This window comes from Plecotus auritus (assembly GCF_963455305.1).
Source record: "Plecotus auritus genome assembly, chromosome: 9".
NCBI classification, from domain to species: Eukaryota; Metazoa; Chordata; class Mammalia; order Chiroptera; family Vespertilionidae; genus Plecotus; species Plecotus auritus.
In genome coordinates this window covers 145,813,090-145,841,064 of record NC_137783.1, presented here as the reverse complement: position 1 = coordinate 145,841,064, position 27,975 = coordinate 145,813,090, and the positions used below count along the sequence as shown (strand labels likewise).

Genomic DNA, 27,975 nt, shown 5'->3' with positions numbered 1-27,975 from the left:
GACCTATGAACCAGAAGGTCATGGTTCGATTCCCGGTCAGAGCACATGCCCAGGTTGCGGGCTTGATCCCCAGTAGGAGGTATGCAGGAGGCAGCTGATCAATGATTCTCTATCATTGATGTTTCTATCTTTCCCTCTCCCTTCCTCTCTGAAATCAATAAAAAAAATTTTTTTTTAAAGAGAGAGAACTCCATGAGCATCCATTACCAACTGAGCCATGTTCCCAGGAACAATGGGGCCACAGGAGCCAACTGCAGACCTGTCCTGAGATACTAAAGCAACAAGGCTTGGCTTCAAAGCAAGTGACTTCATCTTCTAAGCAGCTGGCTCAGGGGCCAGCACATTACACAGACACAGTGCCAGTAAGCACCCCTTCCTTAGCCTGTTTCCATCCGCTCCCCATCCGGCTTCCCCAGCCTGGAATGGCTCCTGTTAGTATAGCTCCTTGTTATAAGTGGCACCAAAGTGGCACTGGGAGGCAGAGGACACAGCCCAACCCAGAATAACTTAGGCTCAGCAGTGGTTGGCAATTGCATTTTGGGGGAATACGGACTTTTCCTCTAAGTGACTATTTCCTAAGGCCATCCTTCTGTGATCCCCTGGAAATGGCTGGAGGAAGCTTCTTGCTTCTAGCTTAGTTTCTACTGGAGCTGATGGCAACTGAAGTGTATTCCAACCTGAACTGGCCTTGGGGCCCGCCAGCAGGCTGGTGAGTGGGCGCCACACAGCTATTTCAGTGGTTCCACTCGGCAGAATCATCTGTTTTTAAGAATCACACTTTTAAAAATAGATGTGCCTATTGGCAGTTGGTAGAAGTATACATCGCCGTAAACTTTTGTAGGGCCGTTCTGCAACACCCAGCAAATTCAAAGTAGAAAACTCTTTGGCAGGACATGTTTGCTTCTAGGAATTTATCCTTTAGAAATACTATGCAATCCTGACCAAAGGAAGCAGGTGAGGCGGGGGGGTGGGGGTGGGGTGGGAGGGAGAGAGAGAATGCTAAAACACTTTTATTTTTTTAAAATAAATCTTTATTGTTCAGATTATTACAGATGTTTCTCTTTTGAGATTGGACAAAAATCTTACACCTATGGATGAGGACAGTGGCGGGGGGTAAGGGCATGGGGTGGGGTGGGGGGGAACCGGGTGGAGGGGAGCTACGGGGCAGGGTGGGGGGAAAGGAACATCTGTAATAATCTAAAACACTTTTAAATGAAAAAGCAAAGTGCAACACAATACGTATAATGCAGTAGCACTTGGGTGGAATGAAATTTTAAACATTAGCCCTGGCCAGTGTGGCTCAATAACAGAGCATCGGCCCGAGAACCGAAGGGTCTTAGATTTGATTTCTGGTCAAGGGCACATACCTGGGTTGCAGACTCATTCCCCACCGCCTCCGGGGTGGGTGCGGGAGGCAACCAATCAATGTGTCTCTCTCACACAGATGTTTCTTTCTCTGTCTCTCTGTCTCTCGCCCTCTCCCTCCTTTCCACTCTCTCTAAAAATCAATGAAAAAATATCATTGGTGAGGATTAATAAAAAAAATTATACACACATGCATTCTACATACACAAACTCAACAGCTCTAAGGAAGGGAAGTAAAGACTTGAATTTTTACTTTATTTACATCTATACAATTTAAACTTTTCACAATTCTCATGTGTTACTTCCACGGTTTTAAAAATACCCCATTCCCAGGTTTTGATTCCGTTAAGCATATGCATTTTTTAAACACACCGCATGTGGGTTGGCTATACTGCCAAGATCAAGAACCAGTGGGAACTAGAGGGTTGTGGGCAAAGGTGATAAAAATGTGCCCTTGGATGATGCAGAGACGGGAACAAAAAAGAAAGAAAGGCAAAAAAACAAAAACAAAACCAACAACAACAACAAAAAAAAAAACACAAAAAATGGAGAAGTGGTATTGTGAGGTTAAAAAAAAAAAAAAAAAAAGGCAGGGAGGTTAAAAAACATTCACATGATTCCAACCCCCAAATCCTGCCCCAGATCACCTCACATAGCCCTAAAACAGAGATAATTAAATGCTAAGAAAATCGCTCTCCAGGTATGATTCCTTAAAACAGATTCTCAGTTAGCACCTGTGTAACTGGGCTTGTGGAGAGGTGAGAACATCAGAACATTGGCGTTACCTGTTGAAAACAGGCTTGGACAAGATTTTCTGGGAAGAGATTTCGAATAAGGTCCAGAAAGGCATCCAGGCTGGACACTTCGTCATTCTTCTTCCCAGGCCCCAGCTGCTTCTTAAGTTTGGGGTTCCCTGGGTGGATAGCCAAGACCAAGATGACGCCCAGGACCGCGGCGATGATGGTGGTGGACATGTAATACACCATGGCTCTCGTGCCCAGGCGCCCACTGGCTTTAGCATCCAGGCCTGACAACCCTGGATTGAAAAAAAATCGGAAGGATTAATTCTGTGATGTTTATGATAACTACCCATCTCTGCATACCGAGAACTTGCCTTCCTATTATTCAAATGCATTGATGCTAAAGTTAAACCTTTTTCTACTAACTTTACTAGCTGGTCAACCCCACAGTTTGCAATTCTGTTTTGCAAGGACATGTTTGACAGAACTGGGGAGAGCTGGAGACCTCTGGTCCAGAGTGTAAACACTGGTAGGTGACTACTTTTTATTCATCTGCAATGTTGAGTTCAAGTTGAATCAATTCAAGTTTTAATTCTGAGATGATGTCCTTCCCACTGATTTGGTGTCAAAATATCCCTTCTTTTATGAAGGCATGGTGCTGGTGCATGCTAGTTTTTTACTTGCCTTCTTCGTTGTTGTTGCTTTTAATGTCCTTACGTGGGAAAATAAGAAGCTGGTAGCCCTATGTCAAGCCTCAACATTTTTTACTATGTTACTGGTCATTGAAATGGAGCCTGGAATACTGATGTAGCATAGCCCTCTTCCAGCCTCGATCTTGCGTAGGGATCAAAGGACACATGCATAAGCCATCCCAAAAAGAGGGGTGCTTCATCTCTACTGGGGGTGGTTCTGTGATTGTTGAAGGAAATCCCAGCAAGTCACAAAAATTCCAGCCTTCATGGGTATTTTCCAGTTGTTTCTTTAGTTTTTCTACTTCTCAGTTTCAGTTCCTGCTTTTACGACACAGAGAGAGTGCACCCATTTTTGGCTTGGGGAGGAAGTCATTGATGTTAACTTTTTTGGATTAAGCTGACCCACATATGACCCACTTCTCCTTACAACCTACAGTCTCAATCTAGCTAATGGAAGCTAGGTTTCCTCACCAGGTTGGTCAGGGTACAATCTGTTACACAGGCATGGAGAACGTTTTGTCTGTTTTGGAAAGGGGCATTTAAGGTGAAAGCACCGTTTCACTCAATCTAGGCTGAATGAAATGATAAGATTTTCTGGAAACCGAATCCCAGCATTTCCAGTCACAGGGCTCACTGGTCGACCAGCTATGAGACTGTAGAACAGCCTGGCTTAGCCTCGGAATAGCTTGGAATGACCAGAACCCCACTTTCTTCACAAGGTGGACAGTCCAGAGGGACGACTTTCTTAAGGCCACCCAGCCTATTGGCACCTTAATATAGACCAAAGCCCAGAGACTCACCCTTCACTCAGCGCTTAGTCTCTAAACTATAACAATATATGTACTTCTAGTAATTATCATTTGATAAGAAGGCGAGTACCCATATAAGTCCATGGAGAGAAAAAGATTCTTTCATAATTTTTTTTCAGCCAAAACAAGTGACCATGAATATACATAAGGGTAACTTTCTTCTGAAAAAGTCAAACAGCTTTTATATCTAGTATTTCATTTATTTTAATACTTACTTCCCTCTACACACAGTTAAATAGTAAAGAAAGGTTTCCTTTCTTATTTATTACCTTTATCAGTTTCTGAACAAACTATAATCTAGAAAATGAGAAAAGTATACATTAAAAATTGAAAGCACTACAGATACCATCATTTTTAACATAAGGCTGTTTTCTTTTTATCATTTGTTGCTGAACAGATGGATGGACCAACCAATAGATGGCGAACTTATTTTAGGGTTGATTGTCCCCATTTTAGAGACAGGAAAACAAAGGCTCTAAAGTGAAATGACACAGATGATCATATTCATCCCTTCAACTAAATTGATATTCAATGGTCAATCCAAAAGCCAGCGCTAGAGTAGGACCCACTTGGCCAGGCACCAGAGAAGGACTTACCTGTGATTAAACTGGAGATGATGAGAGGGAGAATGAGCATTTTTAGCATCCTCATGAGTATATCTCCTGGGAAGGCTATTAACATAACCACGTCAGGATGGATAGGAGACGCCAAGCGGAGAAGCCCTCCACTTACTGCCCCCAGGATGACACCTATAAGGAAGGGGGGAAATCTGGATTTATTATTGTTTCTTTCTTTTTTTTTTAATATATTTTATTGATATTTCACAGAAAGGAAGGGAGAGGGATAGAGAGCTAGAAACATCGATGAGAGAGAAACATCGATCAGCTGCCTCCTGCACACCCCGCACTGAGGACGTGCCCGCAACCAAGGTACATGCCCTTGACCGGAATCAAACCCGGGACCCTCCAGTCCGCAGGCCGACGCTCCATCCACTGAGCCAAACCGGTTTCGGCTTATTATTGTTTCTTACTCTAGTCAAATAAATAGCTTTATGAACTTGTTTCAGTGACATTCCCCTTTCTCATACTTCTCTGTTATCAGATGATGAATAGCATGTAACAAAAATACCACTAGATAAGTGAAGCAGATGTTGACTAGTAAGAGAATATTTCGTATCTCCAGCTATTCTAAAAGGCAGCTCTGGGAGAGTCAAGGAGAGCATTCTCAAGGCTTTATGGGAAATATGTCATGGCAACTGGACTCCAACATTTTTGAGGCCATCATCCATGTGTAGAGTCAGAGATTGTCAGTAGAAACAATCCAAGTGCCAGACATTGCTTCTCCTTTCAGCCTAGGCCTGGCCACATGGCATGGGGTTGAATGTATTTCTTTCCTTTTTTAACTGGATGCCTGGTAAAGAGAGCCTTTGATTGACTAAGCTGATGTGAGTTTCCTTTTTTCTTCTAATTCCTTTAATTTCCAATAATTTCCCCGTGAGACTTTTGTCCTTGACTTCTATAGCCTCTTATATATTCATTCGACTTGCTGATCTTATGGGAGATCAAGGAGGGTCTCTAAAAAGGTATCATTTGGGAGGAAACAATTGGGGCAGAGATGCTGGCAGGAGCCTTTTTTTTTGCATATTCAGGGATTCCACAAGAAGAGCTTCAGATCTCTCCAGATAGGTGGCCAACATAAACAGTCCTTGTGCCAACCACCAGTCGGGTCATAGCACCACAGGCTGTGAGGGAGGGAGGGAGTGAGTTCCAGGATCTTTGGGCAATCGTGTTAACCCCTGGCATGCAAAGGGAGGGACATGGCCCAAAGCCTGATCTTTGCTTCTTCTCCAGGTGAAAACTTAGTACTTCTTCAAGCCCTATGATGAATGACTTGTGCTTTTGTGGAGAGTAACCCTTGGAAAACCCTACCAGGCCTGTGGTTTCTTTTTATTAAGTGAACTGAGCTATGGCAAACTCCCACCCAAGATGACTGACTCAAAGCAGGAGCCATGGAATGAAGGGTGTGCGTCTGTGTGTGGGGGTGGAGAGGTGAGCTGTTCATTGCTTCTGTGTGCTGCCCAAGCAAGAGCTGAAGAACAAGGGAGGGGTTAGGAAAGGAAATGGTGTGGTTGTCATTACAAGAAACTGCAATTTACCATATTTTCAATAAACCCTGGCTGAAAACCTAAGGCCAAAATTATATTAACAGTCACACATAAAAAAACAACAACTATGGCGTGGGTGAGGCCTGCAGCAGGGGAATAAAACTTTTGAGACAGACCAGGAGCAGATCAAGGCATCAGACAAGCCTCCCCGCTGCTGGCCTCATTAGCTAATGTGCTGAATTAACGTAAGTCAATGAGATGTTTGGAGAAGGTTACACTTCGGATGCCGTCTTAGTGGTTGCCTTTGTATTGATGTGGGTATTTCTCTCCATGCAGTACACTGACCATCTGCTTTGGAACCCTCTAAAAGGTTTGTTCAGAGACAGAGCCCAGGACTCACTCCAGGTGGCCCAAAGCCAAGTCTCCACAAGTAGGTGTCCCTGGGGGACCTGCGTGCCGCCACACTCAGGGGCAGTGTCTGTGCATACTGAGATCTGAGGACCACGAGGCTCCCTAAGAGCAAACACATGGCTAGGGCAGGTGAGGGGGGTGGGGACACCACTGAGGCCTGGGCCAACAGGGCCTTCGCAGAGCGCTCGGAGGGCTGGCTGCAGGAACCAGCTTCCCCAGGGAGCCAGGAGGGAGCCAGCCGGGAGGGGCCGGCGGGGAGGCGCCTGCCACCTACCGAACACCGTCAGGGTGAGCAGCAGGTTCTTCCCCAGCTTGCTGCACAGCCGCAGCCCCAGGTTCCGGTGCTTGGGCGGCTCCTCCGAGCTGACGTGGCTGTGGGGCATCCGCACCTCCACCTGCTTGGGCATGTTGTTGGCACTACAACAGAAAGGAAGGCTGTGGTTAGGGACCGCTGGGCACCTCCCCTCACCCATCGGAGGGGCATGGCTAAGAGGAGGAGTGATGGCCTTCCCCAGGCACACCTGGGAATCTGGAGACATTGGCAAGAAAATAAAAACAAAGGAAGCAACTCAGGGTACCCTGAATTCCAGTTCACCAAAAAGCAGGACACTCGGTCCCCCCGAATAGCTACCTGCCAGGTGCTTTTGTCCCTATTACCTGGGATCATCACAGCAAAGAAGAGAAAGGCCAGAAATATATATATTATTCTTAAAGAGAGAGAAAGAGAGAGGGATAGAGAGAAACACCGATGTGAGAGTAACATCAATTGGCTGCCTCCTGCATGCCCCCTACCAGGTATCAAGCCCGTAACCTGGACATGTGCCCTGATGGGGAATCCAACCAGCAACCTTTGGGTGCCTGGGACAATGCCCAACCAACTGAGCCACACCGGCCAGGGCAAGATGGGGGTTTTCTAAGAACTGCCCACCCCGTAAGTCTGAGGCAAGTGTCCCTGTAGCATTTGACAGAAAGTCACTTACCCAGGGTCACAGGCTAAAAGAAATGGAGATCAAACCCAGATATGTTGTTGGCACGAACACAGAAGTGAAAGCCATGGTTAGAGACCCCTGGGCAGAAGGAACGAGCTCTAAAACCTGAAGCTCTTAAAGTGCATAGTGGCACAGCCTAAGTCTCGCTAAATTAAAATGCCTCTGACCTCAAGCCTTCTCCGTCCTGGACACAGAGAAGTCATACACGATGGTAGTCCAAGTTTTGTCTCTCTTTCAGAAAAGATGGCTTATCCAGTTTTTTAAAAACTTAATCCTTTGTGGTTTTTAAAAGATCACTCGAATGACCAGGTCTCTGCTAAGCTGTCCAAGAGTCAGTACCACTCAACGGCAAAGAAGTGTGGTCGGAAGAAGTGTGTGATCACCTTCATCCCTGGATGCAGCCCAGCCCTTTTCCAGATAAACCCCCGTCAGCCCAGGCTGCGCTGGAGTCTGCAATGGAGCCCTTGCCAGGAGGACGCGCATACTGCCTCTTCCCCAGCTTTGTCATTTCCCAGGCCAATAAGATTGAAGCTTGAGGATTGACAGACAGAGGCAAATTTTGACTTTGACAACTTGGGACACTTGTTAGCTGCCATCTTGCAATCACCATCATTTGATAAAAGAAAGACTAGTCTTTAATACCAAGAAAGACAGGCTGAAGTCTCTGGATACATGACAGAGCCTTGTAAGAGGGGGTGCTAGCCTTACCCAGATAGTTCCACCACAGACTGGAGAAAATGTCCTTCCGAACCAACACCCATCTGCAGACCAGTGGCTTGCAATCACTGGTTATAATGGAAATAGCATGGGCTTTACCATCAGAGAACCTGGGTTTCAGATCCAGATCCATTATCTGCTAGCTGTGCGGTGTGTAGAAACAAGGGCTTGCTGCCATCCTTGTGGAAACAAACATGATTGTACATGGCAGAGGCCTGGCACGTGACACAGGTGGCTCCTTTCTCCAGAGAATATGAAGAAGAGACACATAATACTATGGAAGTTCATGACAAAGGTGACATTTAACTCAGGGATCTACCCAGGTGCACCACCATTCCAACAAGACACCACGCTTAGCTTCTAGTCTCAGAGTTAAGGCCAGGGACCCAAATACAACTACGTACTTATTTTCACATAACAGGCTGCTTAATATATTTGCTAACAAGATGCTTTAAAATTTGGAATAATGTGGCATGGTCTGGTAGAATACCCAGATGAAATTATTAGTCAAAATATAAGCTTCTTACTGTTCCCTCAATGCCCTAATTTTCTACTCATTTAGTTAGTTTTCGGGCAACCTCTGACTTTCTAACATATGTATGTGCTAATGATCACTCAGACCATCTAAAGAAGAAAATAGGACACGACTGCTCACAGCAAGCAGATGAGGTCCTTTCTGATCATCGAGCAAAAATACCACTTCCTCTCAGCACCCAGTGAAACACACAGAAAAGTTCTTGTTACAACACAGCAGGGGAAAATGATCAAAATGATCTTTTCAACGTGGATAAGACCATATTTTTATGTTTGCATTGGGATCTTTTAATATATTTAAACATTTTTCCAGCCAGTTATCTGAAACTCTAAACCAGAAAGTTGGCAACAGAGAATAGCGGTCATGTGTGTTCGGAAACAGTGACTGTGTTCCATTAGCCAGCCCTTGGCAAAACCCGTGACCCCCTCAAGGGTGTCATCCCGCCTTCTGCTTCCATGGAACCCCTCCTGCCATTGAAGTTAGAATCAGGCACACGTTTGGTACTGAAGTAAGACCAACAAGGACTTAAAGCAAACATTCTGGCAAGATCCATATGATGTAATGAGAGTGTCAAGCATCAAAACAGCCACGTCGAAGTGAAAACACACAAATTTTAGGTTAACGTACACACCCAACCCTGGCAATGTGGTTGGATGCCTGTTGCACACAGTTCTTAGCTGCGCAAACCTGCTGCGTGTTTAATGGTGTGTTTCTTAGGCCATGACAAAATGTCCCCGAAGCCCTGAATCAAAACAGCCACATCAAAGTGGCAACATCAAAATGCTATAAACCCACAAGTATTTATTGAGAGAGTTAAACAACTGCTCCAGACCGATCAGAGTTCCTAACTTGTGCAAATAGAAATATAATTTTTAAAGTATATCAAGGCTCCAGCTTGCATCTGGGGACACAGGGGGCCCCCTGAGAACTCTCTGGAAAGGTTCAATACCAGTCTAAGTGATCACTGCATCCCCAGAGCCCCTGAACTGGGGAAGATGATAGAATATAATGCCACATAACATTATATAACACAATATAGAGATGCATCTAAGCCTTATATATCTTCAGAAGAACAGATACAGTTTTTAAAATGAGATTACACACATACGGAGCTACATGAATGCTGGTTACTGGATACGCATAGCAACAATGGCAATAAGAAGGATAACGGTATTTATTGCGTACTCTGTGCCAGACACTCTACTCGGTAATGGGTAAGGGGCAATCCTTGCTCTGAAGGAGCTCATAAGGAGAGACAGAAAGTGCATTGCACCTTACTGGTCTTCTTCACATATGGGCCACGATAAAGGTCTGCCCAGGATGCTATGGAAAATGGTAAGAATGGTACCTAACCTAGCTGTAGAGAAGAGGAAGAGTGTTCTAGAATGGTCTCCAGGAGCGGCTGATGCTGAGTTGGATCTTAACGCATGGATTGGATTTAAATGTCGACATCCTCCACCAATCTGTGAACCTTGGGAAGGGCAGGACTGTGATCTTGAACACCTGGTACCAAGTGCTTGGTAAATGTTTGCTCAAAGCAGTTAAGACCTGGAAAGCAGCCATGAAGGACACCTTGCTCTCCCTGGAGCGAGGCTCTCAGCAAGCCTCTTACCTTCCTGCCTCTGTTCCACACATTCCCACTGGGCACACAGTACAGGCCCCAAGCTGTTCTAGGAGCCCAAGAAATCACAAATCAACAAAACAGACAAAGCCCTTGCTCTCACGGCGTGTACGCTTTAGAAGAACAAATACATGGATAACTGCATTTCAAGTGGAGACTGCTGGGAGGAGAGGACCTGTGGGAGGAAGGTGGGGGCTCCTGCATCCGGGGCCAAGGAAGGCATCGAGGATAAGGAGGCATCTGAACAGAAACCTGGAGCAAGGAGGGGTCTCCTAGTTAACTGTGCAATGTGTCCAGAGCTTAGCAAATACATGGAATACACACAGTTTGGAAATCTGTAGTATATTCAAACTAGAGCCCAAAGCTCCCACTAGATATGACTCCTGGTGTCCATGTGCTGGTTTTGAGCACCGACTCAAATGAGTGACCAATTAGTCATGCCAGGCCCTATTACCACCATGAATCTGATGGGCTTTCAACGACTCTCCCTGCTCCCAGAGGAAGAAAACCAGTCCCAGGGAGGGGAGAACTGGACATACAGGCAGGGGTCTGAGGTCACAGTAGCCTGCAGTTTGCTTCCCTGGCGATGAGCAGAAAGGGCAGGAGCTGGACTGGGTAAGTCCACTGGGTGAACACAATGGTTATTTCAAGTGAGCACACTTACCCCTTATGAATACTCCTTCCTACCACCGTGGCTATGCAGACAGATCCCAACACTAAGCACCTGGAAAGCCCAGGGGTGGCTTGGTTAGACCAAACCCACCGAGCCTGATGTGTTCAACACCGGAGACCCCCTCTGTTTCCATTTGCGTGTCCTCTGGATGGAAGATTTTGCAATGCAATTCCTTAGCAGTGGAAGTTTCTGTGAGCCGACACTGTCAGGTCTCTCCATGGCACGGCAAAGTAAGGCCATGTGACAAGACAGTTGTTTGGATAATTAGAAACTTTGAACAATGAGCCTATAATTTTCTTCAGCCATAACTTCTCCATTAGAACATTTAAACAGCTGTTAATTTTGCAGTGGCTGCCCCGTGGTTCTTTCTCATGCAAATCCACGGGTCCTGCTTCAAGGACAAGCTGGAGATATTTGTGTGTGTGTGTCACTCAGAAAGGAACATATAATGGGGCTGGTGCTAAGTTTTAAACTATTCGCAGAACCTGCTTTGTATTAGCATTTGATTTCCCAGGCTCTGCCAAGAGCCTCTAATAATAGGCTCATTAGATGTGGTGGCGGACTCAGATCTCCTGCCTGCACATTGCAGCATCCTCTTATCTGGCACCAGATTCTTTTCTCCTTCACGGTTCAGTGTGGTGCTAACAGAACATTTCCCGAGGAGCCTAAAAGCAACTGGTGTGTTTTTGCGTGAAGGATGTGCGGTCTGTGACAAGCATCACCCATCGGCCCTCGGCTGCCCAAGTCCAAGAACGTGGGGAGGCAGCAGGAGACAGTGTCCAGAAATTGCCCTAGTGAGGAATACTAGGCCAGACCCTTGAGAACAAAAAGGGGCTTTCCCCTAAGATACCTAGCGTGTTTGGAAAACAATGCTGGAAATACCAGTGGTGTCAGCTCTGAACACTGGACACCAGGAAGTGGTGATTACAGCTGTGACAGACCCACATCTGGGGTTTTCTCAGCTCCCTAAAGAATGCCAACCTTGCTGCAAAAAAGACTGAAGCTCCAAAACAGCTGGGCATTTCCAAAGGCCTCCAGTCCCTCCACCCTTGCTGGGTCCTACAGGACCTGGTTGATGTCAAGGATGTTCACTGACCAAGAAGTCAGAATCTCTCTCTGACACAACTGTGTCTCATAGATCCTGAGAAGGAAACCTAAAGGTTCACAACCTTCCAATCGCCTTTAGTTCCTTTTTCTGTTCATTTTTAGCCACTGTGTCCGTTTCCTGATCACAAGAACATTTTCGGGAAAGGTTCTGCCAGTGAACTCCGGACTTCACAAATGATCCTTCTTTCCTATAGCTCAGCCTTGGGCAAACTACGGCCCGTGGGCCGGATCCGGCTGTTCTATCCGGTTCTCTTGCTCTCCTCTCCGCTCCTTTACTTTGAATTTATATTAGTTCACACAAACACTCCATCCATGCTTTTGTTCCGGCCCTCCGGTCCAGTTTAAGAACCCATTGTGGCCCTCGAGTCAAAAAGTTTGCCGACCCCTGCATAGCTTCTTCCTGAATGGTGGATGGTCCAGCTAAAGAGCACGGTTCATAGTTGTCCCTAGTCATGATGGGATCAGAACTAGTGGTCAACATGACACTGCAAGTTGGGGGAAGGGTTCTAATTCTAGGGCTGCTGCTAACTGGTTGTGTCGGAAATAGCATGAGTATAAAAGGGATTAAAGTGACTTGAGCACAGTCAACAGACAGAAGGGTAAGGGCTACGAAATGATAAAAACACACTCTTATTGTAAGAATGTACCAATTCAGGTATCAATTTTGGTTGATTTTTATTTTTTTGGGTGCCAGGCTTTTAATCTTTAAAATGAGAGAGTTGGATTAGAAATTCTTTAATGTTCTGAATTTCTGTGATTCTCTAACTCTCAGAGGGAAGGGGGTTATTAATAGGCTTCAGTTCCAGAGATAAAGCCTCCATTCTATTCTAGTATATCCAGGACTGAATAAGCTTAGAACTTACCATGAGACAAATCATTGCCTCAACCACAGGTCACAGCCCAGTCACTGCATCATGAGCCTCCCAGCGAAAGGCAGACATATGACTTAGAGGCAAGAGACAAACCAACAATAACAAACATTTCTTTGCCTTCACCTCCCCCTTTCCTATCTCTGTCACAAAAGCATAATTTTCTAGCACTACTAAAGCTGAGTTAGGGGTCAAATTCAGTACACAATTCATACACAGGTATCTTCTTAATCCCCACCCGTGCTTGATCAATTATCAGTCTAGATTTCTAAGATGGGCAGGTCAATACCATGAGAATATAGTGGAACAGGTGAAATGGGATTGGGACCAGCTAAGTCACCACTAAGTCATCAAAAGGCCACCCATCTCGTTCATAGTCAACTCCTTGGGATTGGAGAGGCAGTACTCACAGAAACATCCAAGATGAAAACTTGAGGGAAAGAATCTTTCCTCCATATCACTTTCCAGGTCAAGGGACCCAAACTAATGAGATGAATGGCAAATACGGAGCCAGCTGGGGCCTTTGGTTGTCCTCACATAAGGGGAAGAAGGAAGTAGTAGTAAAATTGTGAAGGGATCAATAACAATAGCATTTGCTTTGCCCAGGAACAGAAGTTAAAACACCAGCTCTGATTAGCAGCTTCCAGAAAACAGTTTAGTGCAATACAATTATATAATTACATGGCCATTGGATCCTTGGTTAAAATCTCCATTTTCCAGCTGTGGCTGGGACAAGGCATTTATTTGCTGTCTTGGACAATAATACCCAACTCACTCGGTCATTACAGAGCTTAAATAAGATAACGCCTATGAAAGCAGGGGCAGTATTTAACATAACCGATACTCAATTTTAGTTTCCTTGTCTTAAATGACTAAAATGGTGCAAAACCACCTTTAAGACAGTTTATTCACAGTTGTGTTTTAGTAGATCACTTTGGCAACAAGTGATGCTGGTGCTTTTTACAAAAAGAAAGTCCCAGATGGGCCCAAGTGGCTGGGGGCCTGGGAAGTTCCCAATGTTGTAAGCTTCCACACTGTGGAATGACTGGAGAAACTCTCAGGGGACATCAGGAGTGCAGCCTTAAGTATAACACCTCTGGACTTTTGTGAAATCCTCCCCAGGGTAGAGACTTAAGACGACCTTGACCCAATGGGTTTGCCCATTTCCAGAAAGGAAAGGCTCACCACCAAAGCAGAAATAAGACACCAAGGAACAGCAAACCTCTAGGCCTGAGTGAAAGACTGGGGTGGGGCGTTTGATCAACCCAAATTGGGGACCTCTTCTAAAAATAAAGACTACACCATGGCCAAGGCGCACACTGGCCAGCCCAGTGCCCATAGACATGTCGATTCTGAAGTAATTGCTACCCGCCTCTGGTTCATGGAACAACATGAAAACGCGTTTGAAAACTTCACACAGCTCCAACAAACTGGGGAGATTCACTGGCATGCACTCTGCGTTTGAGCCACAGAGAACGTGGCCCCAGTTCCAGTGTGCCTTGAAGCAAACGGTCTCCTCCAGCTAAAATGTCCTCCCTACCTCCCCTCCAAGTTCTTAGTCTAACTTCTATCTCTTCTTCGAAACCCAATTCAAGTGCCACTTCCCTTGGGAAGTCTTTGTTGACTCCCAAGTTTGCTTTTTAGGTGCTCCTCCTGCAGATTCCGTGTGCTTCTCTGTGCTTCCCTCTCTCAAGGCATTTCTACCGGGCTGACCTCTTTCAAGATATTTATCACAATTTACTTGTCTTTTCCCCACTAGAACATAAACTCTTTGAGGGCAAGATATTGATTTATTTAACTCTATCTCCCCCACATCCAGCATGGTTCCTTGCATATGGTAGGTGCTCAACTATTACATGTTGAATGAGTAAATGAATTAGTAGGCACATTGATTGTAAAATATGTTATAGTTACAGGTTCTGTGTGACACTCAGTTTTAGGGGGTAGTGTTCTGAAAGACTAGGAAATCTGAAAAGAAGCGAGAAATGAGAGCAAAAGCACAAACAACTGCATGAGAAAAACCAATGAGTGGGTGGCAGGAAGGTGCTGGTCAGCACCACACAGGACTGGTTGTTCCCCGCTGGTGACTTTGATCTAGCTGCCCTGCCCACGGCTTGGTGGCCCCAGTGCTCATGGGACGATGCAGCCATGAACCAACCTGGGCTCAGCTAACGATGCCTTCAGGGGAAACTGGTAAGGATACAGGAAAACAACCAACTGCTAAGGTCAACATCTCTACATCTGGACCCTCCAAAATATGGTCCTTCTACCAAAGAGCATGAGCACTCATGACCGTCATGTCCAGGACTGGATGGAATTCTGATTTTGAGGAGCTCTCTTGATTAACAGAGCTCTGGATTTGACCCTTGGGCCTGGGAGGTTCTTTGTCTGGCCCCTGAAGCTTCCCAGAATGAGCCTTCCCAATCAGTCCCCCACACAGGGGAGTGGTTGGGATATGGACTAAGTGGCTTAATTGGCTGCAGTACCTTTAGGCACCAGCAGAAACCCAGGCAAGATGTACATACCTGCTTGGCTCCTTTTGAGCTAGCAGTCCCTGTCTCATATAGTTTCACCATTGCATAGATGAGGGCTTTCCTTTTCCTAAATAAAATCCCCCCAAAAGAGCAAATATTTATTTGCCAGGATATAAAGTAGGTATAGTATGGTTTAACAGAGTGAAACACATTGTTAGTAAAGATGCCACATAATTTATAACTTTGAGCAAAGTTTCCCAGGGGACAAGTGTGAAAACATAAAAGCAAGTGACCTGGGATCTGGCCTTCCTTGACAGAAGGTAGAGGCGGTGCATGAGGAATAATCAAATCACTGGCTAGCGGATGACAGAGGGCGGAGTAGGGTTTTCATTGTCTTCTCAGCACATCTCCTTATTATCAGTAACCCGAGGATTAGAACTCTCCAGAGTAATGACTCAGTATGTGCTAAATGCTGAGAGTGATCTCAGCTTTTTTTTTTTTAAACAAATCTACAGTGGGGGACTGGCATGCAGATTTGGTAATTTGGACTCCAGCCTGTATGGTCAGGCTGGACAGCAGCTCCTTCCAGTATCTCTTTTTTTTTTTAATATATATATATTTTTTATTTATTTATTTTTTTACAGAGAGGAAGAGAGAGGGATAGAGAGCTAGAAACATCGATGAGAGAGAAACATCGATCAGCTGCCTCCTGCACACCCCCTACTGGGGATGTGCCGGCAACCAAGGTACATGCCCTTGACCGGAATCGAACCTGGGACCCTTCAGTCCGCAGGCCGACGCTCCATCCACTGAGCCAAACCGGTTTCAGCTTCCAGTATCTCTTAAGGAAGATATTTTATACAATGTGAGGAGTGATCATTAGTCATTTTACAGATGAAGAAACAAGATTAAGTCATTTGTCTGTTGTCAAATAGCCAGGAAAGGGCAGAGGTGAGAATCACACCCTGGTCTGTCTCTATCGAAAGCCCAATCCTTTCTCACCACGATATGGCAGCTGAAGATCCTGGAACTTAAGATGAGAATATATAATCCTTAGATGTTCCTTTAGTTAGGGCATCATAGATCAACCTCAACCTCATAGCTCATAATTCTTCAGAAATACTTATAAAACTAAGTTATTAAAAATTATATCCCCACATGATGTTGAGCAGATAGATGGCTTTAGGCCAAATTTTTTCCAACTTCAGCCATAGCAACAGGAGATGCAACATCAAGGGCAGCGGGATGAAGTCACCAGGAACTAATTAGCCGAGGTCCCAGAGCTCCTATGGCCTGTAGTCTCTCCTCGCCCCTGGATCTCAGGCCATGTTGATGCTCTTGACCTGAAACAGATCATTTAACTTAACTCTATGGTTGAAGAAAATGTTCAGAAAAGAATTTTTCGTTTGAGATTTTTTCACTGAATGATGTGAGGCCTCATTTTCTGGAGAAAGGAAGATGGTCAGTCATGCTTTAGCACTAGGGTCTTAGCAATAATGCAAAGCAAATATGACACAGGCTCAATTTTTTCTCATAGAAGATGACAGTGAAGACAAGTTACTGGTTAAACTACACTACAAAGCTATAGTGATCAAAACAGTATGGTATTGGCATAAAAACAGATACAAAGATCAATGAAACAGAATAGAGAATGCAGAAATAAATCGATACCTGTATGATCAATTAATCTATGCCAAAGGAGGCAAGAATATACAAGTAGAAAAGGACAGTCTCTTCAACAAATGGTGTTGAAAAAACTAGACAGCCATATGCAAAAGAACGAAACTGGACCGCCATTTAACACCAAACACAAAAAAATTAACTCAAAACGTATTAAAGACTTGAACAGTATTAAAGAACTGATACTAGAAAACTCATAGGAGAAAACAGGTAGTAAGCTTCTTGACAGGTGTTGGTGGTGATTTTTAAAAATCTGACATCAAAAGCAAAAGCAACAAATGCAAAAATAAAGCAAGACTAACTCAAACTAAAAAGCTTTTGCACAGCACAGGAAACCATCAACAAAATGAAAAGGCAACTTACTGAATGAGAGAAAGCATTTGCAAATTATGTCTGATAAGGGTTTAATATAAAAAACATATAAGGAACTCAATAGCAAGAAACCACAACCCAAATAAAAAACAAAACTATGAAGAGATATTTTTTTCACAAACAAAACACACAATTATCCAAGAGGTACATGAAAAGCTGCTCAACATTACTAATCAGCAGGGAAATGCAAACAGAAACAAAATGATGTATCACCTCATACCTGTTAAAAAGGTAAGTAGCCCGGCTGGCATGGCTCAGTGGTTGAGCATCGACCTATGAGCCAGGAAGTCAAGGTTCAACTGCTGGTCAGGGCACATGCCTGGGTTGCGGCTGGATCCCCAGTGTGGGGTGTGCAGGAAGCAAACCATCAGTGCTTTTCTCTCATCATTGCTCTCTCTCTCTCACTCTCCCTTCCTCTCTGAAATCAATAAAAATATATTTTAAAAAAAGATAAGTGACAACAAGTGTTGGTAAGGATGTGGAGGAAAGAGAACTCTTATGCACTGTTGGTGGGAGTGTAAACTATGCAGCCACTATGAAAAACAGTATGTGTTCCTCAAAAAAATTAAAAATAGAACTAATATAGGACCCAGCAATTCTACTTCTGTGTATTTATCTAAAGAAAACAAATCCACTGACTTGACAAGATATATTCATCCTCACGTTATAGCCAAGATATGGAAGCAACCTAAGCATCCACTGATGGATGAATAGATCAAGAAAATGTGAGAAAGTATTTTGTTAGACCCTTAAAATCATGTTTCCAGGCATGTCCTTGGTTTGGTTGAAATAAAATCTAATAGATACTTATTAAATTTTCCATAGGTTTCGGTGTTCTAATATTGACAAACTCATGGATAAAAGAACACTCAAGAGCAATTAAAATTATTTTGTAATAAATTGACATGAAAATACAAATTATCAAAAGTTGTAGGGTGCAGCAAAATCAGTCTCTATAGGGAAATGTATAGCATTGAAGGCATATGATTGGAAAAAAAATCTATAATCAATGAGCTAAGTCTCTAACTGATGGAATTAGAAAAAGAAAAGCAAATTAAACCCAAAGTAAACACATAATAAAAATTATTAAAATCATTTAAAAAATTAATTAAGTTATAGGAAATCAATTGGAAACAAAAGAAACACACACACACACACACACACACACACAATATTTTTCAGCCAGAACAAAAGAATGAAATCCTGCTATTTGCAAAAACATGGATGAACCTTGAGGGCATTATGCTAAGTGAAAAAGTGAAATAAGTCACACAGAGAACAAATACTGTATAATCTCACTTATATGTGGAATCTGAAAAACATAAATAAAGAGAACAAAACAGGTTGATGGTTTCCAGCAGAGGCAGAAGGTGAAGGGTAGAAGAAATGGGTTAAAAGAGTGAAAAGAAACAAACTTCCAGTTATAAAACAGCATGATGCATATAGTCAACAATATTGTATTGCATATTTAAAAGTTGCTAAAAAGTTCTCATCACAAAAAAATATTTTTTTGTAACTATGTAATGTGATGGATGTTAACTGGCCTTATTGTGGTGATCATTTTGCAATGTGTACAAATGATTATGCTGTAATCTGAAATTAATATAATGTTATATGCCAATTATGCAGCATTTTTGTAAAAAAAAAACCAACAAAACCTACACTAACTTCTGCAGAGTTTCCCTTGTTGAGGGAAACAGGCATTCTTAATAAATGATAAACACTTTTTAAAAGATGGTTTCTTGGCATTCCCCACCAAATTCTCTTTGACAGTTACAAGATGGGTGTTGCTTAACTGTATACTATTGAATGGTTTCTTTTACCCATTGGACTTGATTATCAATAACAGCACGGGGGTACTACTTCCATTTAGAGCGCATAGTAGCTCTGCAGTGACTTTCTTTGTTTGATCCTTAAGACAGGTCTATAAAGGGGACTATTATTATCCCCATTTTATAGACGAGGAAACCTAAAGAACATACCTAAAAATTACCCAGTAAGCTAAGCCTACATCTATCCAACTTCAAAGCCCAAGTTTTAAGGGTGACATCAAGTAACTGAGCAGCCAATTCAAATACTCCATCTTTGGTCTGCTCTTGCTAACTAACTAGAGCTTAGAGCAGGAGTCAGCAAATAAATCATGGCCCAGCAGATGGCCACAAAGCCTAAAATATTTACTATCTAACCCTATACAAAAAAGGTTTGCTTATTCTTGGCTTAGAGGAATGCTAAACCAAATCCCAAATGTTCCATTCTGTTTATTGAGTTCTTTGTAGTACTTGGGATCTATGACTTGTTTTTGAGGCATTAAAATATTTTGTCATTGACCCTGAGTAATAAAATAAATTGGGGGTGGAGGGATAATAAAGCTAAAGAGATGTGGTTCTAAATGTTTACCTCCTGGATCATTGCAGGGCTATTGGTTAACCAAAACCCAGGAGGGTTTTGCCAGTCATGAAGAACTTGGCCAATGGGATGGACTCACTGAATGTAGATCAAAGTGCCCACAGGCCTCTCTCTGTCCATGTTAATGGGGGACTTCAGGGGCATCCTTTCACCAGCTGGCAGCCAAACTGAAAACTAGCTGTTTAGAGGGCTGCCAGCATGCTGAGCAAACAGAAACAGTGATAAAGAGGGCAGTAAGTGAGGCAATGAGTAACTATTTGTTTTATTCATTGTTTTCAAACATAGAGAGAGGTGTTTGGTAATCTTCATGTAAAACAGACATCTGAGTCATCCCAGAAGCAGGGCGTTCTCAAGTCATAAAGCACACGGTGGTCCAGAGTCAGGTCTTTCCACTGGCTTACGACTGTGCCAAGAATCTTACCAACACTAAATTGCCACACAACCCGGTTTGGATCCAAAACTAAAAACTAGAAAATCAATGATTCTTTATTGTCTGACTCCACGTATGTGCCGAAGATTGACCTGTAAAATGAGGCATTGGCATTGGATACCTCCGTGGTTCCTTCCAGCTCTATGAGTGTGTGGAGTGGAAGCTCCACTAAGAGTGTAGAAAGAATCCTGGAATACATTGCTATTTCTCATAATTCATTATAGCTCCTTTACCCAATTAGTGTTCTGATAATTATCATCAATGTTATCATTGTCATTATCCTTACTTACAGCATAAATAATAAATAGCCAGCATTTGTTGAGTGCTTTGCATGTACTAGATGTCATTTGTTGAGGTCACTGGAGTATGTGTGAGAACATTCTATACTGGGGTCAGTAAACTATATCCAGCCCACTGCCTATTTTTGCAAATAAAGTTTTATTAGAACACAACCAGGCCCATCGTTTGTTTACCTGTTGTCTGTGGTTGCCTTTGCATTACAAGAGAGAGAATTGAGTGGTTGCTGAGCCCTGCTGTGCACACCTGCTGCTCTTGCTCAGCCTAATATCAACTTACTACTCTTTGGTTGTAGCCTCTTGTCTCCCCGAGAGAACTCCTCCTGATTCTGTGGTTTGGGTGGAGTTAACCCATTGCCTATCTCAGGCCCCGGCACATCCAGATCCTCACTCCCATGGCCGCAAATATTCAGGGGTGGGATTGGTCCTAAGAGTTTTATGGGAAATAGTAGGAAGGAAAATCTCTTTTTGCTGAAGTTTCTGAGCTACTAAGATGCAAGTCCAGAGCTACCAAAGGCCAGCATGGAAATGACCTGCCTGTAGTTGGAGACAAAGAGAAATGGAGAAAGAATGAGGTCCGATCATTGATTTTAGCTTCTGGATCCAACTATGCCCGATGCTACCTCTAGACTTTTTAGCTAATGCGCCAATACATTCTCTTGTTAGCCTAAAAATTAAGTTAGATTTCTATCACCTGCAACAGAAACAAAACAATCCTTTGAAATAGACATAGTTACTTTCCAAACTAAGACTTACCTGCCCAAAGTCACATGGCTAGTGAGAGACAGAGGCTAGGACCCAGTCTACACTGAGCTCTACAAGGTGAAGGAACCAGTCTAGAGCTCTCCAGAAGATCTAGGACCAGGAACAGAACTAACAGTTGATTTTCCTGTCTTAGAAGAGGGAACCTTCCAAACCACATCACTGTTCTCTAGAGGGCGTTTCTTTGGGGAATCATCCTGTTTTCTACTTGTGACTATCCCACAAGGCCCAGTGGAGGACTGGCTTCTCATGTGGCAATTTGGAGGAAGTTCTAGAAAAAGTGGTTCCATAGCCACTTTTCAGCACCGTCCCCTCCCCTACCCCCCCCCCCCCGCCCCCCGATTCTTGCCATACTCAACTGAGAAAAGAATTTTCTGGGGAGAAAGCTGACTTCCCTCTATTGGAGCATCCAGTTATCTAGCAATCAACATATGTAAACAGGCTGTCTCCATGCAGGGAGCAGGATTGTGGGCCAGGCCCCTTCTATAGAAAGAAGTAAATTAGGGTAGCCTTTGCTGAAACACAGATTCCATGAAATCTCACCTAGCTGGACCCATCCATCCTACACGGCATCTTCTTACATTCTGCTTTGAAGAGATGGAGAGGCTCTAGGAGAAGGACAGGGCAGGATATGGAAACAGAGCTCTCAGGGAGGGCTCAGGTCGTGTGCAGCTCAATGCTACACCGTCACCAGCTGGAGGACTTTGAAATCTAGATGAGGCCTCATGATAAATGAGTCAAGATCTTGGGGGACATGCAAGACCCTCTGTGTTCTGGTGCCAACACACCAAACCAAGAAGAGGGTATTAATTCAGGAATTTCTAACAATTTTCAACCAAAGAGTTAAGTGTAAGTTGAAAAGAAAGGAAGGATAGATGGATAGATAAGTGGATAGATGGGTGAATGATTAGATAGACTGATAGATAGATGATAAAGATAGACACATAGATAGATAGATGATATAGATAGATACATAGGTAGATACAAAAACTACATACTTACATTTGTATTTACAAAGATTATAGACAATATTTCTGGAAGGCTTGCAGGACACATTAATAGTGGTGGCCTCCGAGGAGAATGCGTCCATGGGCATCAGGTGAGACTCACTGGTCAGTGCACATCTTTGGCAGAGCTTAAATGTTTTGCCATGTGTTTATTACTATTTCAATGTAAGAACCAAAAATAAGAGGGAAGTATCAAAATACCTAATGACAAACCCCTCTTGGCTTCATTTCTAATGACCAGAACCCCATTTCCTTGCGCTTCCTGGTTAAGCTTTTTCCTCTGAGACTCTGTTATATAGGCCATTGCAGAATTTACCCTGACATGAGCTCTACTCACGTGTCATTTCACCTCGTGCCAGGTAAATAAGTTGCATGGCACCTGCTATTTGGGGGTTGGCCCTAGCTCAAAGGTAAAGGAGAGAGGGTGGCATGAGAGTCCAAAGTTCAGGTCACAAAGCCTCCGGGTCACCTGTGCACAGCCAGGTGCAGGACAGAGCTTGGTTTCCCTGGCTGGTCTCAGCCTGGTCCACAAGACACTCGAAATCCTCAGGAAGATCTGAGCTCCCAATTGACTTTCGATGGTGGACAAAGTTGGCGACTTCAAGAGAATGGGAAACGAAACAGAACTGTCCAACATGACTCCATGCCCCGTGCCCCCAGTTCCTCTCTCTCTCTCTCTTCTCTCTCTCTCTCCCTCCCCCCCCCCCCACACACACTCACACATGTTCCATGGGAAGAACATGGATGGCTCTGGTGTTATAACCCAGTGCTACCACTCTGTTGTTCCATGATGCCCAGCACCTCACTTTCATCCTGAAACCTCAGTTTCCCTTTCCAAAAGGAAAGGGAAAGAGAACTATAGAGAAGGTTATATTGGATGCAATAATTTCTGCTAAGGAGTGTACCTGCCACATAACAGCTATACTGTCCCTTCTTGTTTCCCCTTCCCCTTCGGCGACTTCAGAAACAAGGGAATGCTTTGTAAAGAATTCAGTGACTGAAAGACAACATAAACCTCTGTCCACAGGAACTTCCAGGCTTAGAAAACTCTGCAGACACTCCAGAGAGTCTCTGATCTCTGTACTCTTATGTAACAAGTTACATAAGGGCCATCTTATTCCCCCAATGTGCCCTCTCGGATTACAATGTGCAGGCTAAGGTCAAAGGAAATTATGTAAGCATAATCCCAGAAATCGGCACACAGAGCAGGGACCAGTTCAAGAAGCAAAACAGCAGCATGTATGTTAGTGTGACTCGCTCAGAGGCCAGCAACTGCTGCACATCATAAAACATAGGTTCCGCACATTCGGTTGAGAATGGGGACAGATCATCAACATGTTTTTTAAATGGTACTGCAAGGCGCCAAACAATCTGAATAGAGGCTGGGACAGCAGTAGACCCCGGTCTTGAAGGGCTACGTGTTAACCTGTTAAGTGCTGCCTCCCAGGGAGGTGGAGCAAGGGCCAGAGAGGCTGGGGGTGGTGGGGGGGAGGAGTAGCGAGGGAATTGAGACTTGGGGCAGGGGCACTTTACCAACACGTATGAAAATATTTCAGTATTTTAACCACCAATGACTTATCAGCCCTGGAGGAGAGAGAGTTCTGAAATAGTCCTATTAGTGAAAATGTTTGAAACCATGTCAAAAAACCACCAACATATGAAGCATCATAAGCAACACTCAAAAAGATTCTCCATCACCTTAGAAATCAGGTTTTTTAATTTGATTTGCCCCACGCTGTATTTTTGTACATTTTTTTTCTTTTTTCAGATTTTGACTTTTAAAACAATGCTACATTCATGTGTCATGCTGTATCATTAAATTTTATTTTGAGGAATGGTGACTCAGCTGTCTAAAGAACAGTATCTGGAAGAGAACAGTATCTATTTTTTAATGCAGGAAAATATGAACTGTCTACAAGAAAAAACTAAGAAGCTGTTGTTTATAGAAGGTGTTGTCAGGGAGGTCCTCCGCTCTGTGCACTGAATTTACTTCTGAGCTCCCCCAACACAGATATTGACAAAAGATAACCTCTGTCTGAAGTGACTCTGAGGTTTCCGCTCAGGAAACAAAGCTGATAACCTGCCAGAAGAGATCAGGGTTTATTTCTCTCCAAGGGAGTGTACCTCCTGGGAGAGTGTGGTACTGTTTATTCTCTCCTTTAAAATTAGGTGAAAATGCAGAACCTCTTTCCCTAGTCTCCAATCTACTTCCCCTGGTGCACAGAGGCAGCGGTGACCCAGTCACACAAGAATTCATGTATCAGAAAACAGTAGCTCATGCTGGTCCGGGACACTGCAATTCCGTCCTGGGGCATCTTCCCCAGAACTAATAATAATTCCGGATGCAAGTGAGACTTCCATCACGGCCCTTCTCTGACACATTGTGAACCTCAAACAAGTCACAAACACCCACACTGGCACGTCTGTCATGTCAGCACACCATCTTTGAATGAGGGCAACCCATTATCTGTGCACCAAAATAATAACAATTAATAATAATAATAATAACATCTGTAACATCTGTGCACCAGGATCTGAGCCCTCCATTTACACACACACACACACACACACACACACACACACACACACCGACCAATCTGGTGTATTCGAAAGACTGAGGAACTTGATGATATTCCAACGCTGTGAAATTCCTAGAGGACTTCTGCCTAAACTTCTACTGCAGTGACCAGTGATCATTTCACAGCGGATGAAACACCTTTGGGAACCAAAGTACATGCCTGAGAATTGGTCCCACTGAGAATTCAGACCTTTGTTTTCTGTCATTTAAAAAAAAAATACACACACACACACACACACACACACACACATATACACACACACACACACACCTGAGACACAAATATGATCAGAGTTATTAATTCGTTCTTTCACACATCCGTTCAGTTGACATTTACTGAGTATCTGCTCTGGGCTTGGCACATATGACAGATACAGCAGTGGACACAATAGAAGCTTAAATACTACAGGAGGGAGAAAGTAAACAAATAATGTCATACATTAGTGAGTACTGTAAAAAACAATGAAGTGATGTAGTGGTGGGTGGGATAAAGAGTATTATTTTATATGAGGCAGTCCAGAGGGTGGCATTTAATCAGTGACAAAGAAAGTAGGGGGGACCAGAAGGGATCTTAGGGAAACGTATGCTGAGTGAGAATAGCAGGTGCAAAGGCCCTGGGGCAGAAGCAAGCTGGTGAACTCTAAGAACAGCAAGGAGGATCTCCTCACTACTCTGCCCACAGGCAAAATTCTGTGAGTGCTTGTTCAGTGGGATTAAGGGGTTCTCCCTGAAAATGCACATACAGAAAAGTATAGCTTACAACTTACGACCCCCGAAGCCTTTTATCCCGTGGGCCCTGGTTAAGAACCTCTATTCTACTCCAGCCCCTGAAGATTGTAGCTTCATAGCAGCTCCAAAAGACGGTGTCCTGGTTCCATCCCTCAGCGGGTGAGAGAGAAACAAAGAGGAGACACATCCATTCCGTAGGCCATGTGCTGGGCTGAATCTCCAAAAGAACAGGAGGCCCCGCCCTCAGTGCGGGGCTCTGAGAAATTAACCTGGGGCCGTGACCAGCACAACCACGGGCCTGCTCACTGCCCCCCTCTCTCTACGGAGAAGAGGCTGTGGAGTCCTGAGCACCTGATGGGCCCAGATTCCACTGCTGCCCTGAGTTGGACAGGAGGCGGTCAGAGAAGTGAAGCGCTCCAGTAGGCGAAGCAGCTGTGTTTCAGAGAGCAAGCAACCGACAGATATTTGGGGTCAGCCTCTAAGTTAAGCTTTGCATGCCCCAAGAGCAAAAAGAAATTAATAACAGGAATTTAAAAAACAAGGAAGGAGGGCGAGTTGAGCAGTGTGCTGAATCCCAGCCACCCACTCCAGGACGCTTAGGGCGCCTGTTTCGCATTCCGGCTTCCCTCCGACCCCAGGGACTCTCTGTGCTAAGACCATCACGCCCAGTAATTCTTGCTAAATACCAGGGTTCCAATTACAGTTCCACCATAAAACACTTCATAAAACGTGTGGACTTTGCTCCTGCTTTTTGCAAACACAGCCTGGCCCTCCCTCTTGCCTCCCCTTGGCAAGCACCCCACCTTCCTGCTCAGAGCCCTCTGCGGAGCCCCAGGAAACCCAGCCCTCTGCCTGCTACTGTATTGCCGATGATGGCATCTGCTGGGCGGAGGAACCGCTGGCTGATTTCACGCCCGGATCACAGTGCGAGGCTCGCTGGGTGCCAATCGTGACACCATCCAGGAAGGCTGGGGCCTCCCAGGGACGCTGCTGGGACTGGGAGGGTCCAATGGAGACAGGCAGGGGGAGGGGTGTTGAAGCTTATCCCCCCACCCCCACCAAGTACACCAAGAAATACATGCCCCAGGCAAAGGGCAGGGGCTGGCAAGGTCAAATATGACCCCCTTACCCTCCAGACTCAGTCCTTATCTCTTAAAAAAACAAAGTTTTATCATGCTCTGCAGATTATATAAATAACATGCACTTTGTTTACAGAAAATAAAGTGCTTGTTATTTATGCATTTTGTGAAAATCACAATAAATCCTATTGCTGGCGAAGTCTAAGTAACAGCCAGTGTTTTAAGTGCTTTACATTCATTTAACTCATTTTCTCATTGAAGCCTCACAACTACCGTATAGGGGTGGCATTAGTTTAAGACCCACTTTGCAGATGAGAAAACTGAGGCACAGAGAAATTAAATAACTTGTTCAGGTCTCATCGTTGTTAAGCAGAGGAGCTGAAATTCATACTCAGACCCATGTTCTTAATGCATTTTAACGACGACTGCTGACTGCTTTCTGTTTGAGGCTCCCAGCTCCTACAGCTACGGGCTCTGGCGAAGAGCACAGATGTCTGCCTCCCTGAGCCTCCACGACTGGTCCTTCTCCTGCCAGCCCGCCAGCCCTCCAGCCCTCCGTGAGCTTCCCAGAGGGCCGCATAGTCACCAGAGTCCCCAGCAGCCCACTCAGAATGGGCTGAGCGTCTAGTACAGCCATGGGCAAACTACGGCCCGCGGGCCGGATCCGGCTGTTCTATCCAGTTCTCTTGCTCTCCCCTCCGCTCCTTTACTTTGAATTTATATTAGTTCACACAAACACTCCATCCATGCTTTTTGTTCCGGCCCTCCGGTCCAGTTTAAGAACCCATTGTGGCCCTCGAGTCAAAAAGTTTGCCCACCCCTGGTAGGTGGACACAATGATTGAGACCCAGCCCCTGACCACAAGGGGATTGGTTTATAGCAGAGATGTGACATGTAAACCAGGGCTACTAACCATAGAAATGTGACCAGTCTCCAGGCTCCGTGAGGGCAGGCTCCTATGGTATTCACTGTGGATCCATGGAGGGTGCTCGGGAGCTGTTTGTTGTATGACTGAGAGAATAAAAGTCAGGACCTCAACCCATGAGGTTCTCTTCTGGCTTGCTCTCTTCTGAAATAACAAAGTCAGGAATGACTTTCCAGGTGCAGTAACAGTTCGGCTGAGACTCCAAGGCTTGATAAGATCTGACAAAGCAGACAGAAGGAGCAGAGGAATCGGGGCAAAACTCCCCATCCTGGCTCCACACGCCTTGGGCCAAGGCTAGAAGAAGAGCCTATGTTCAGAGCAGAGGTCCTGTAGGCAAGGAGCAGAGAATGCTGGGTAGTTGGAAAGATAGTTTCAGATCACACAGGTGCTCCAATGCCGAAGGAAGTTAGACTTTGGGAAAAGATATATCTGAAGATAAAGATTTAAGATTTAACTATTTCAATTAGCTCTTCAATGGAGAGAACAGGCAAGAAAAAAAATAACCTTAAGAAGAATGAGAGTTGAATCTTGCAAAACAGCTCCCTGTGGGGAAAGAGGAGGAAGAAGAATCCTCCGAAACTCAGACAGGAAGCAGCCGTGAGGGA

The 27,975-nt window shown here is 44.4% G+C and overlaps 1 protein-coding gene across 4 annotated transcripts in view; it reads right to left on the bottom strand.

Annotated features, from left to right (window-relative positions):
- Positions 1–27,975, bottom strand: part of SLC1A2 (solute carrier family 1 member 2) — a 121,256-nt gene that overhangs the window by 40,052 nt on the left and 53,229 nt on the right. For all 4 annotated transcript variants that reach the window (XM_080641033.1, XM_080641032.1, XM_080641034.1 and 1 more), the window contains 3 exons: positions 6,396–6,538; positions 4,203–4,355; positions 2,151–2,401 (listed from right to left, as the gene is read on the bottom strand). In XM_080641033.1, coding sequence (XP_080497159.1) covers positions 2,151–2,401; positions 4,203–4,355; positions 6,396–6,538 — 547 coding nt within the window. The remainder of the gene's footprint in view (positions 1–2,150; positions 2,402–4,202; positions 4,356–6,395; positions 6,539–27,975) is intronic.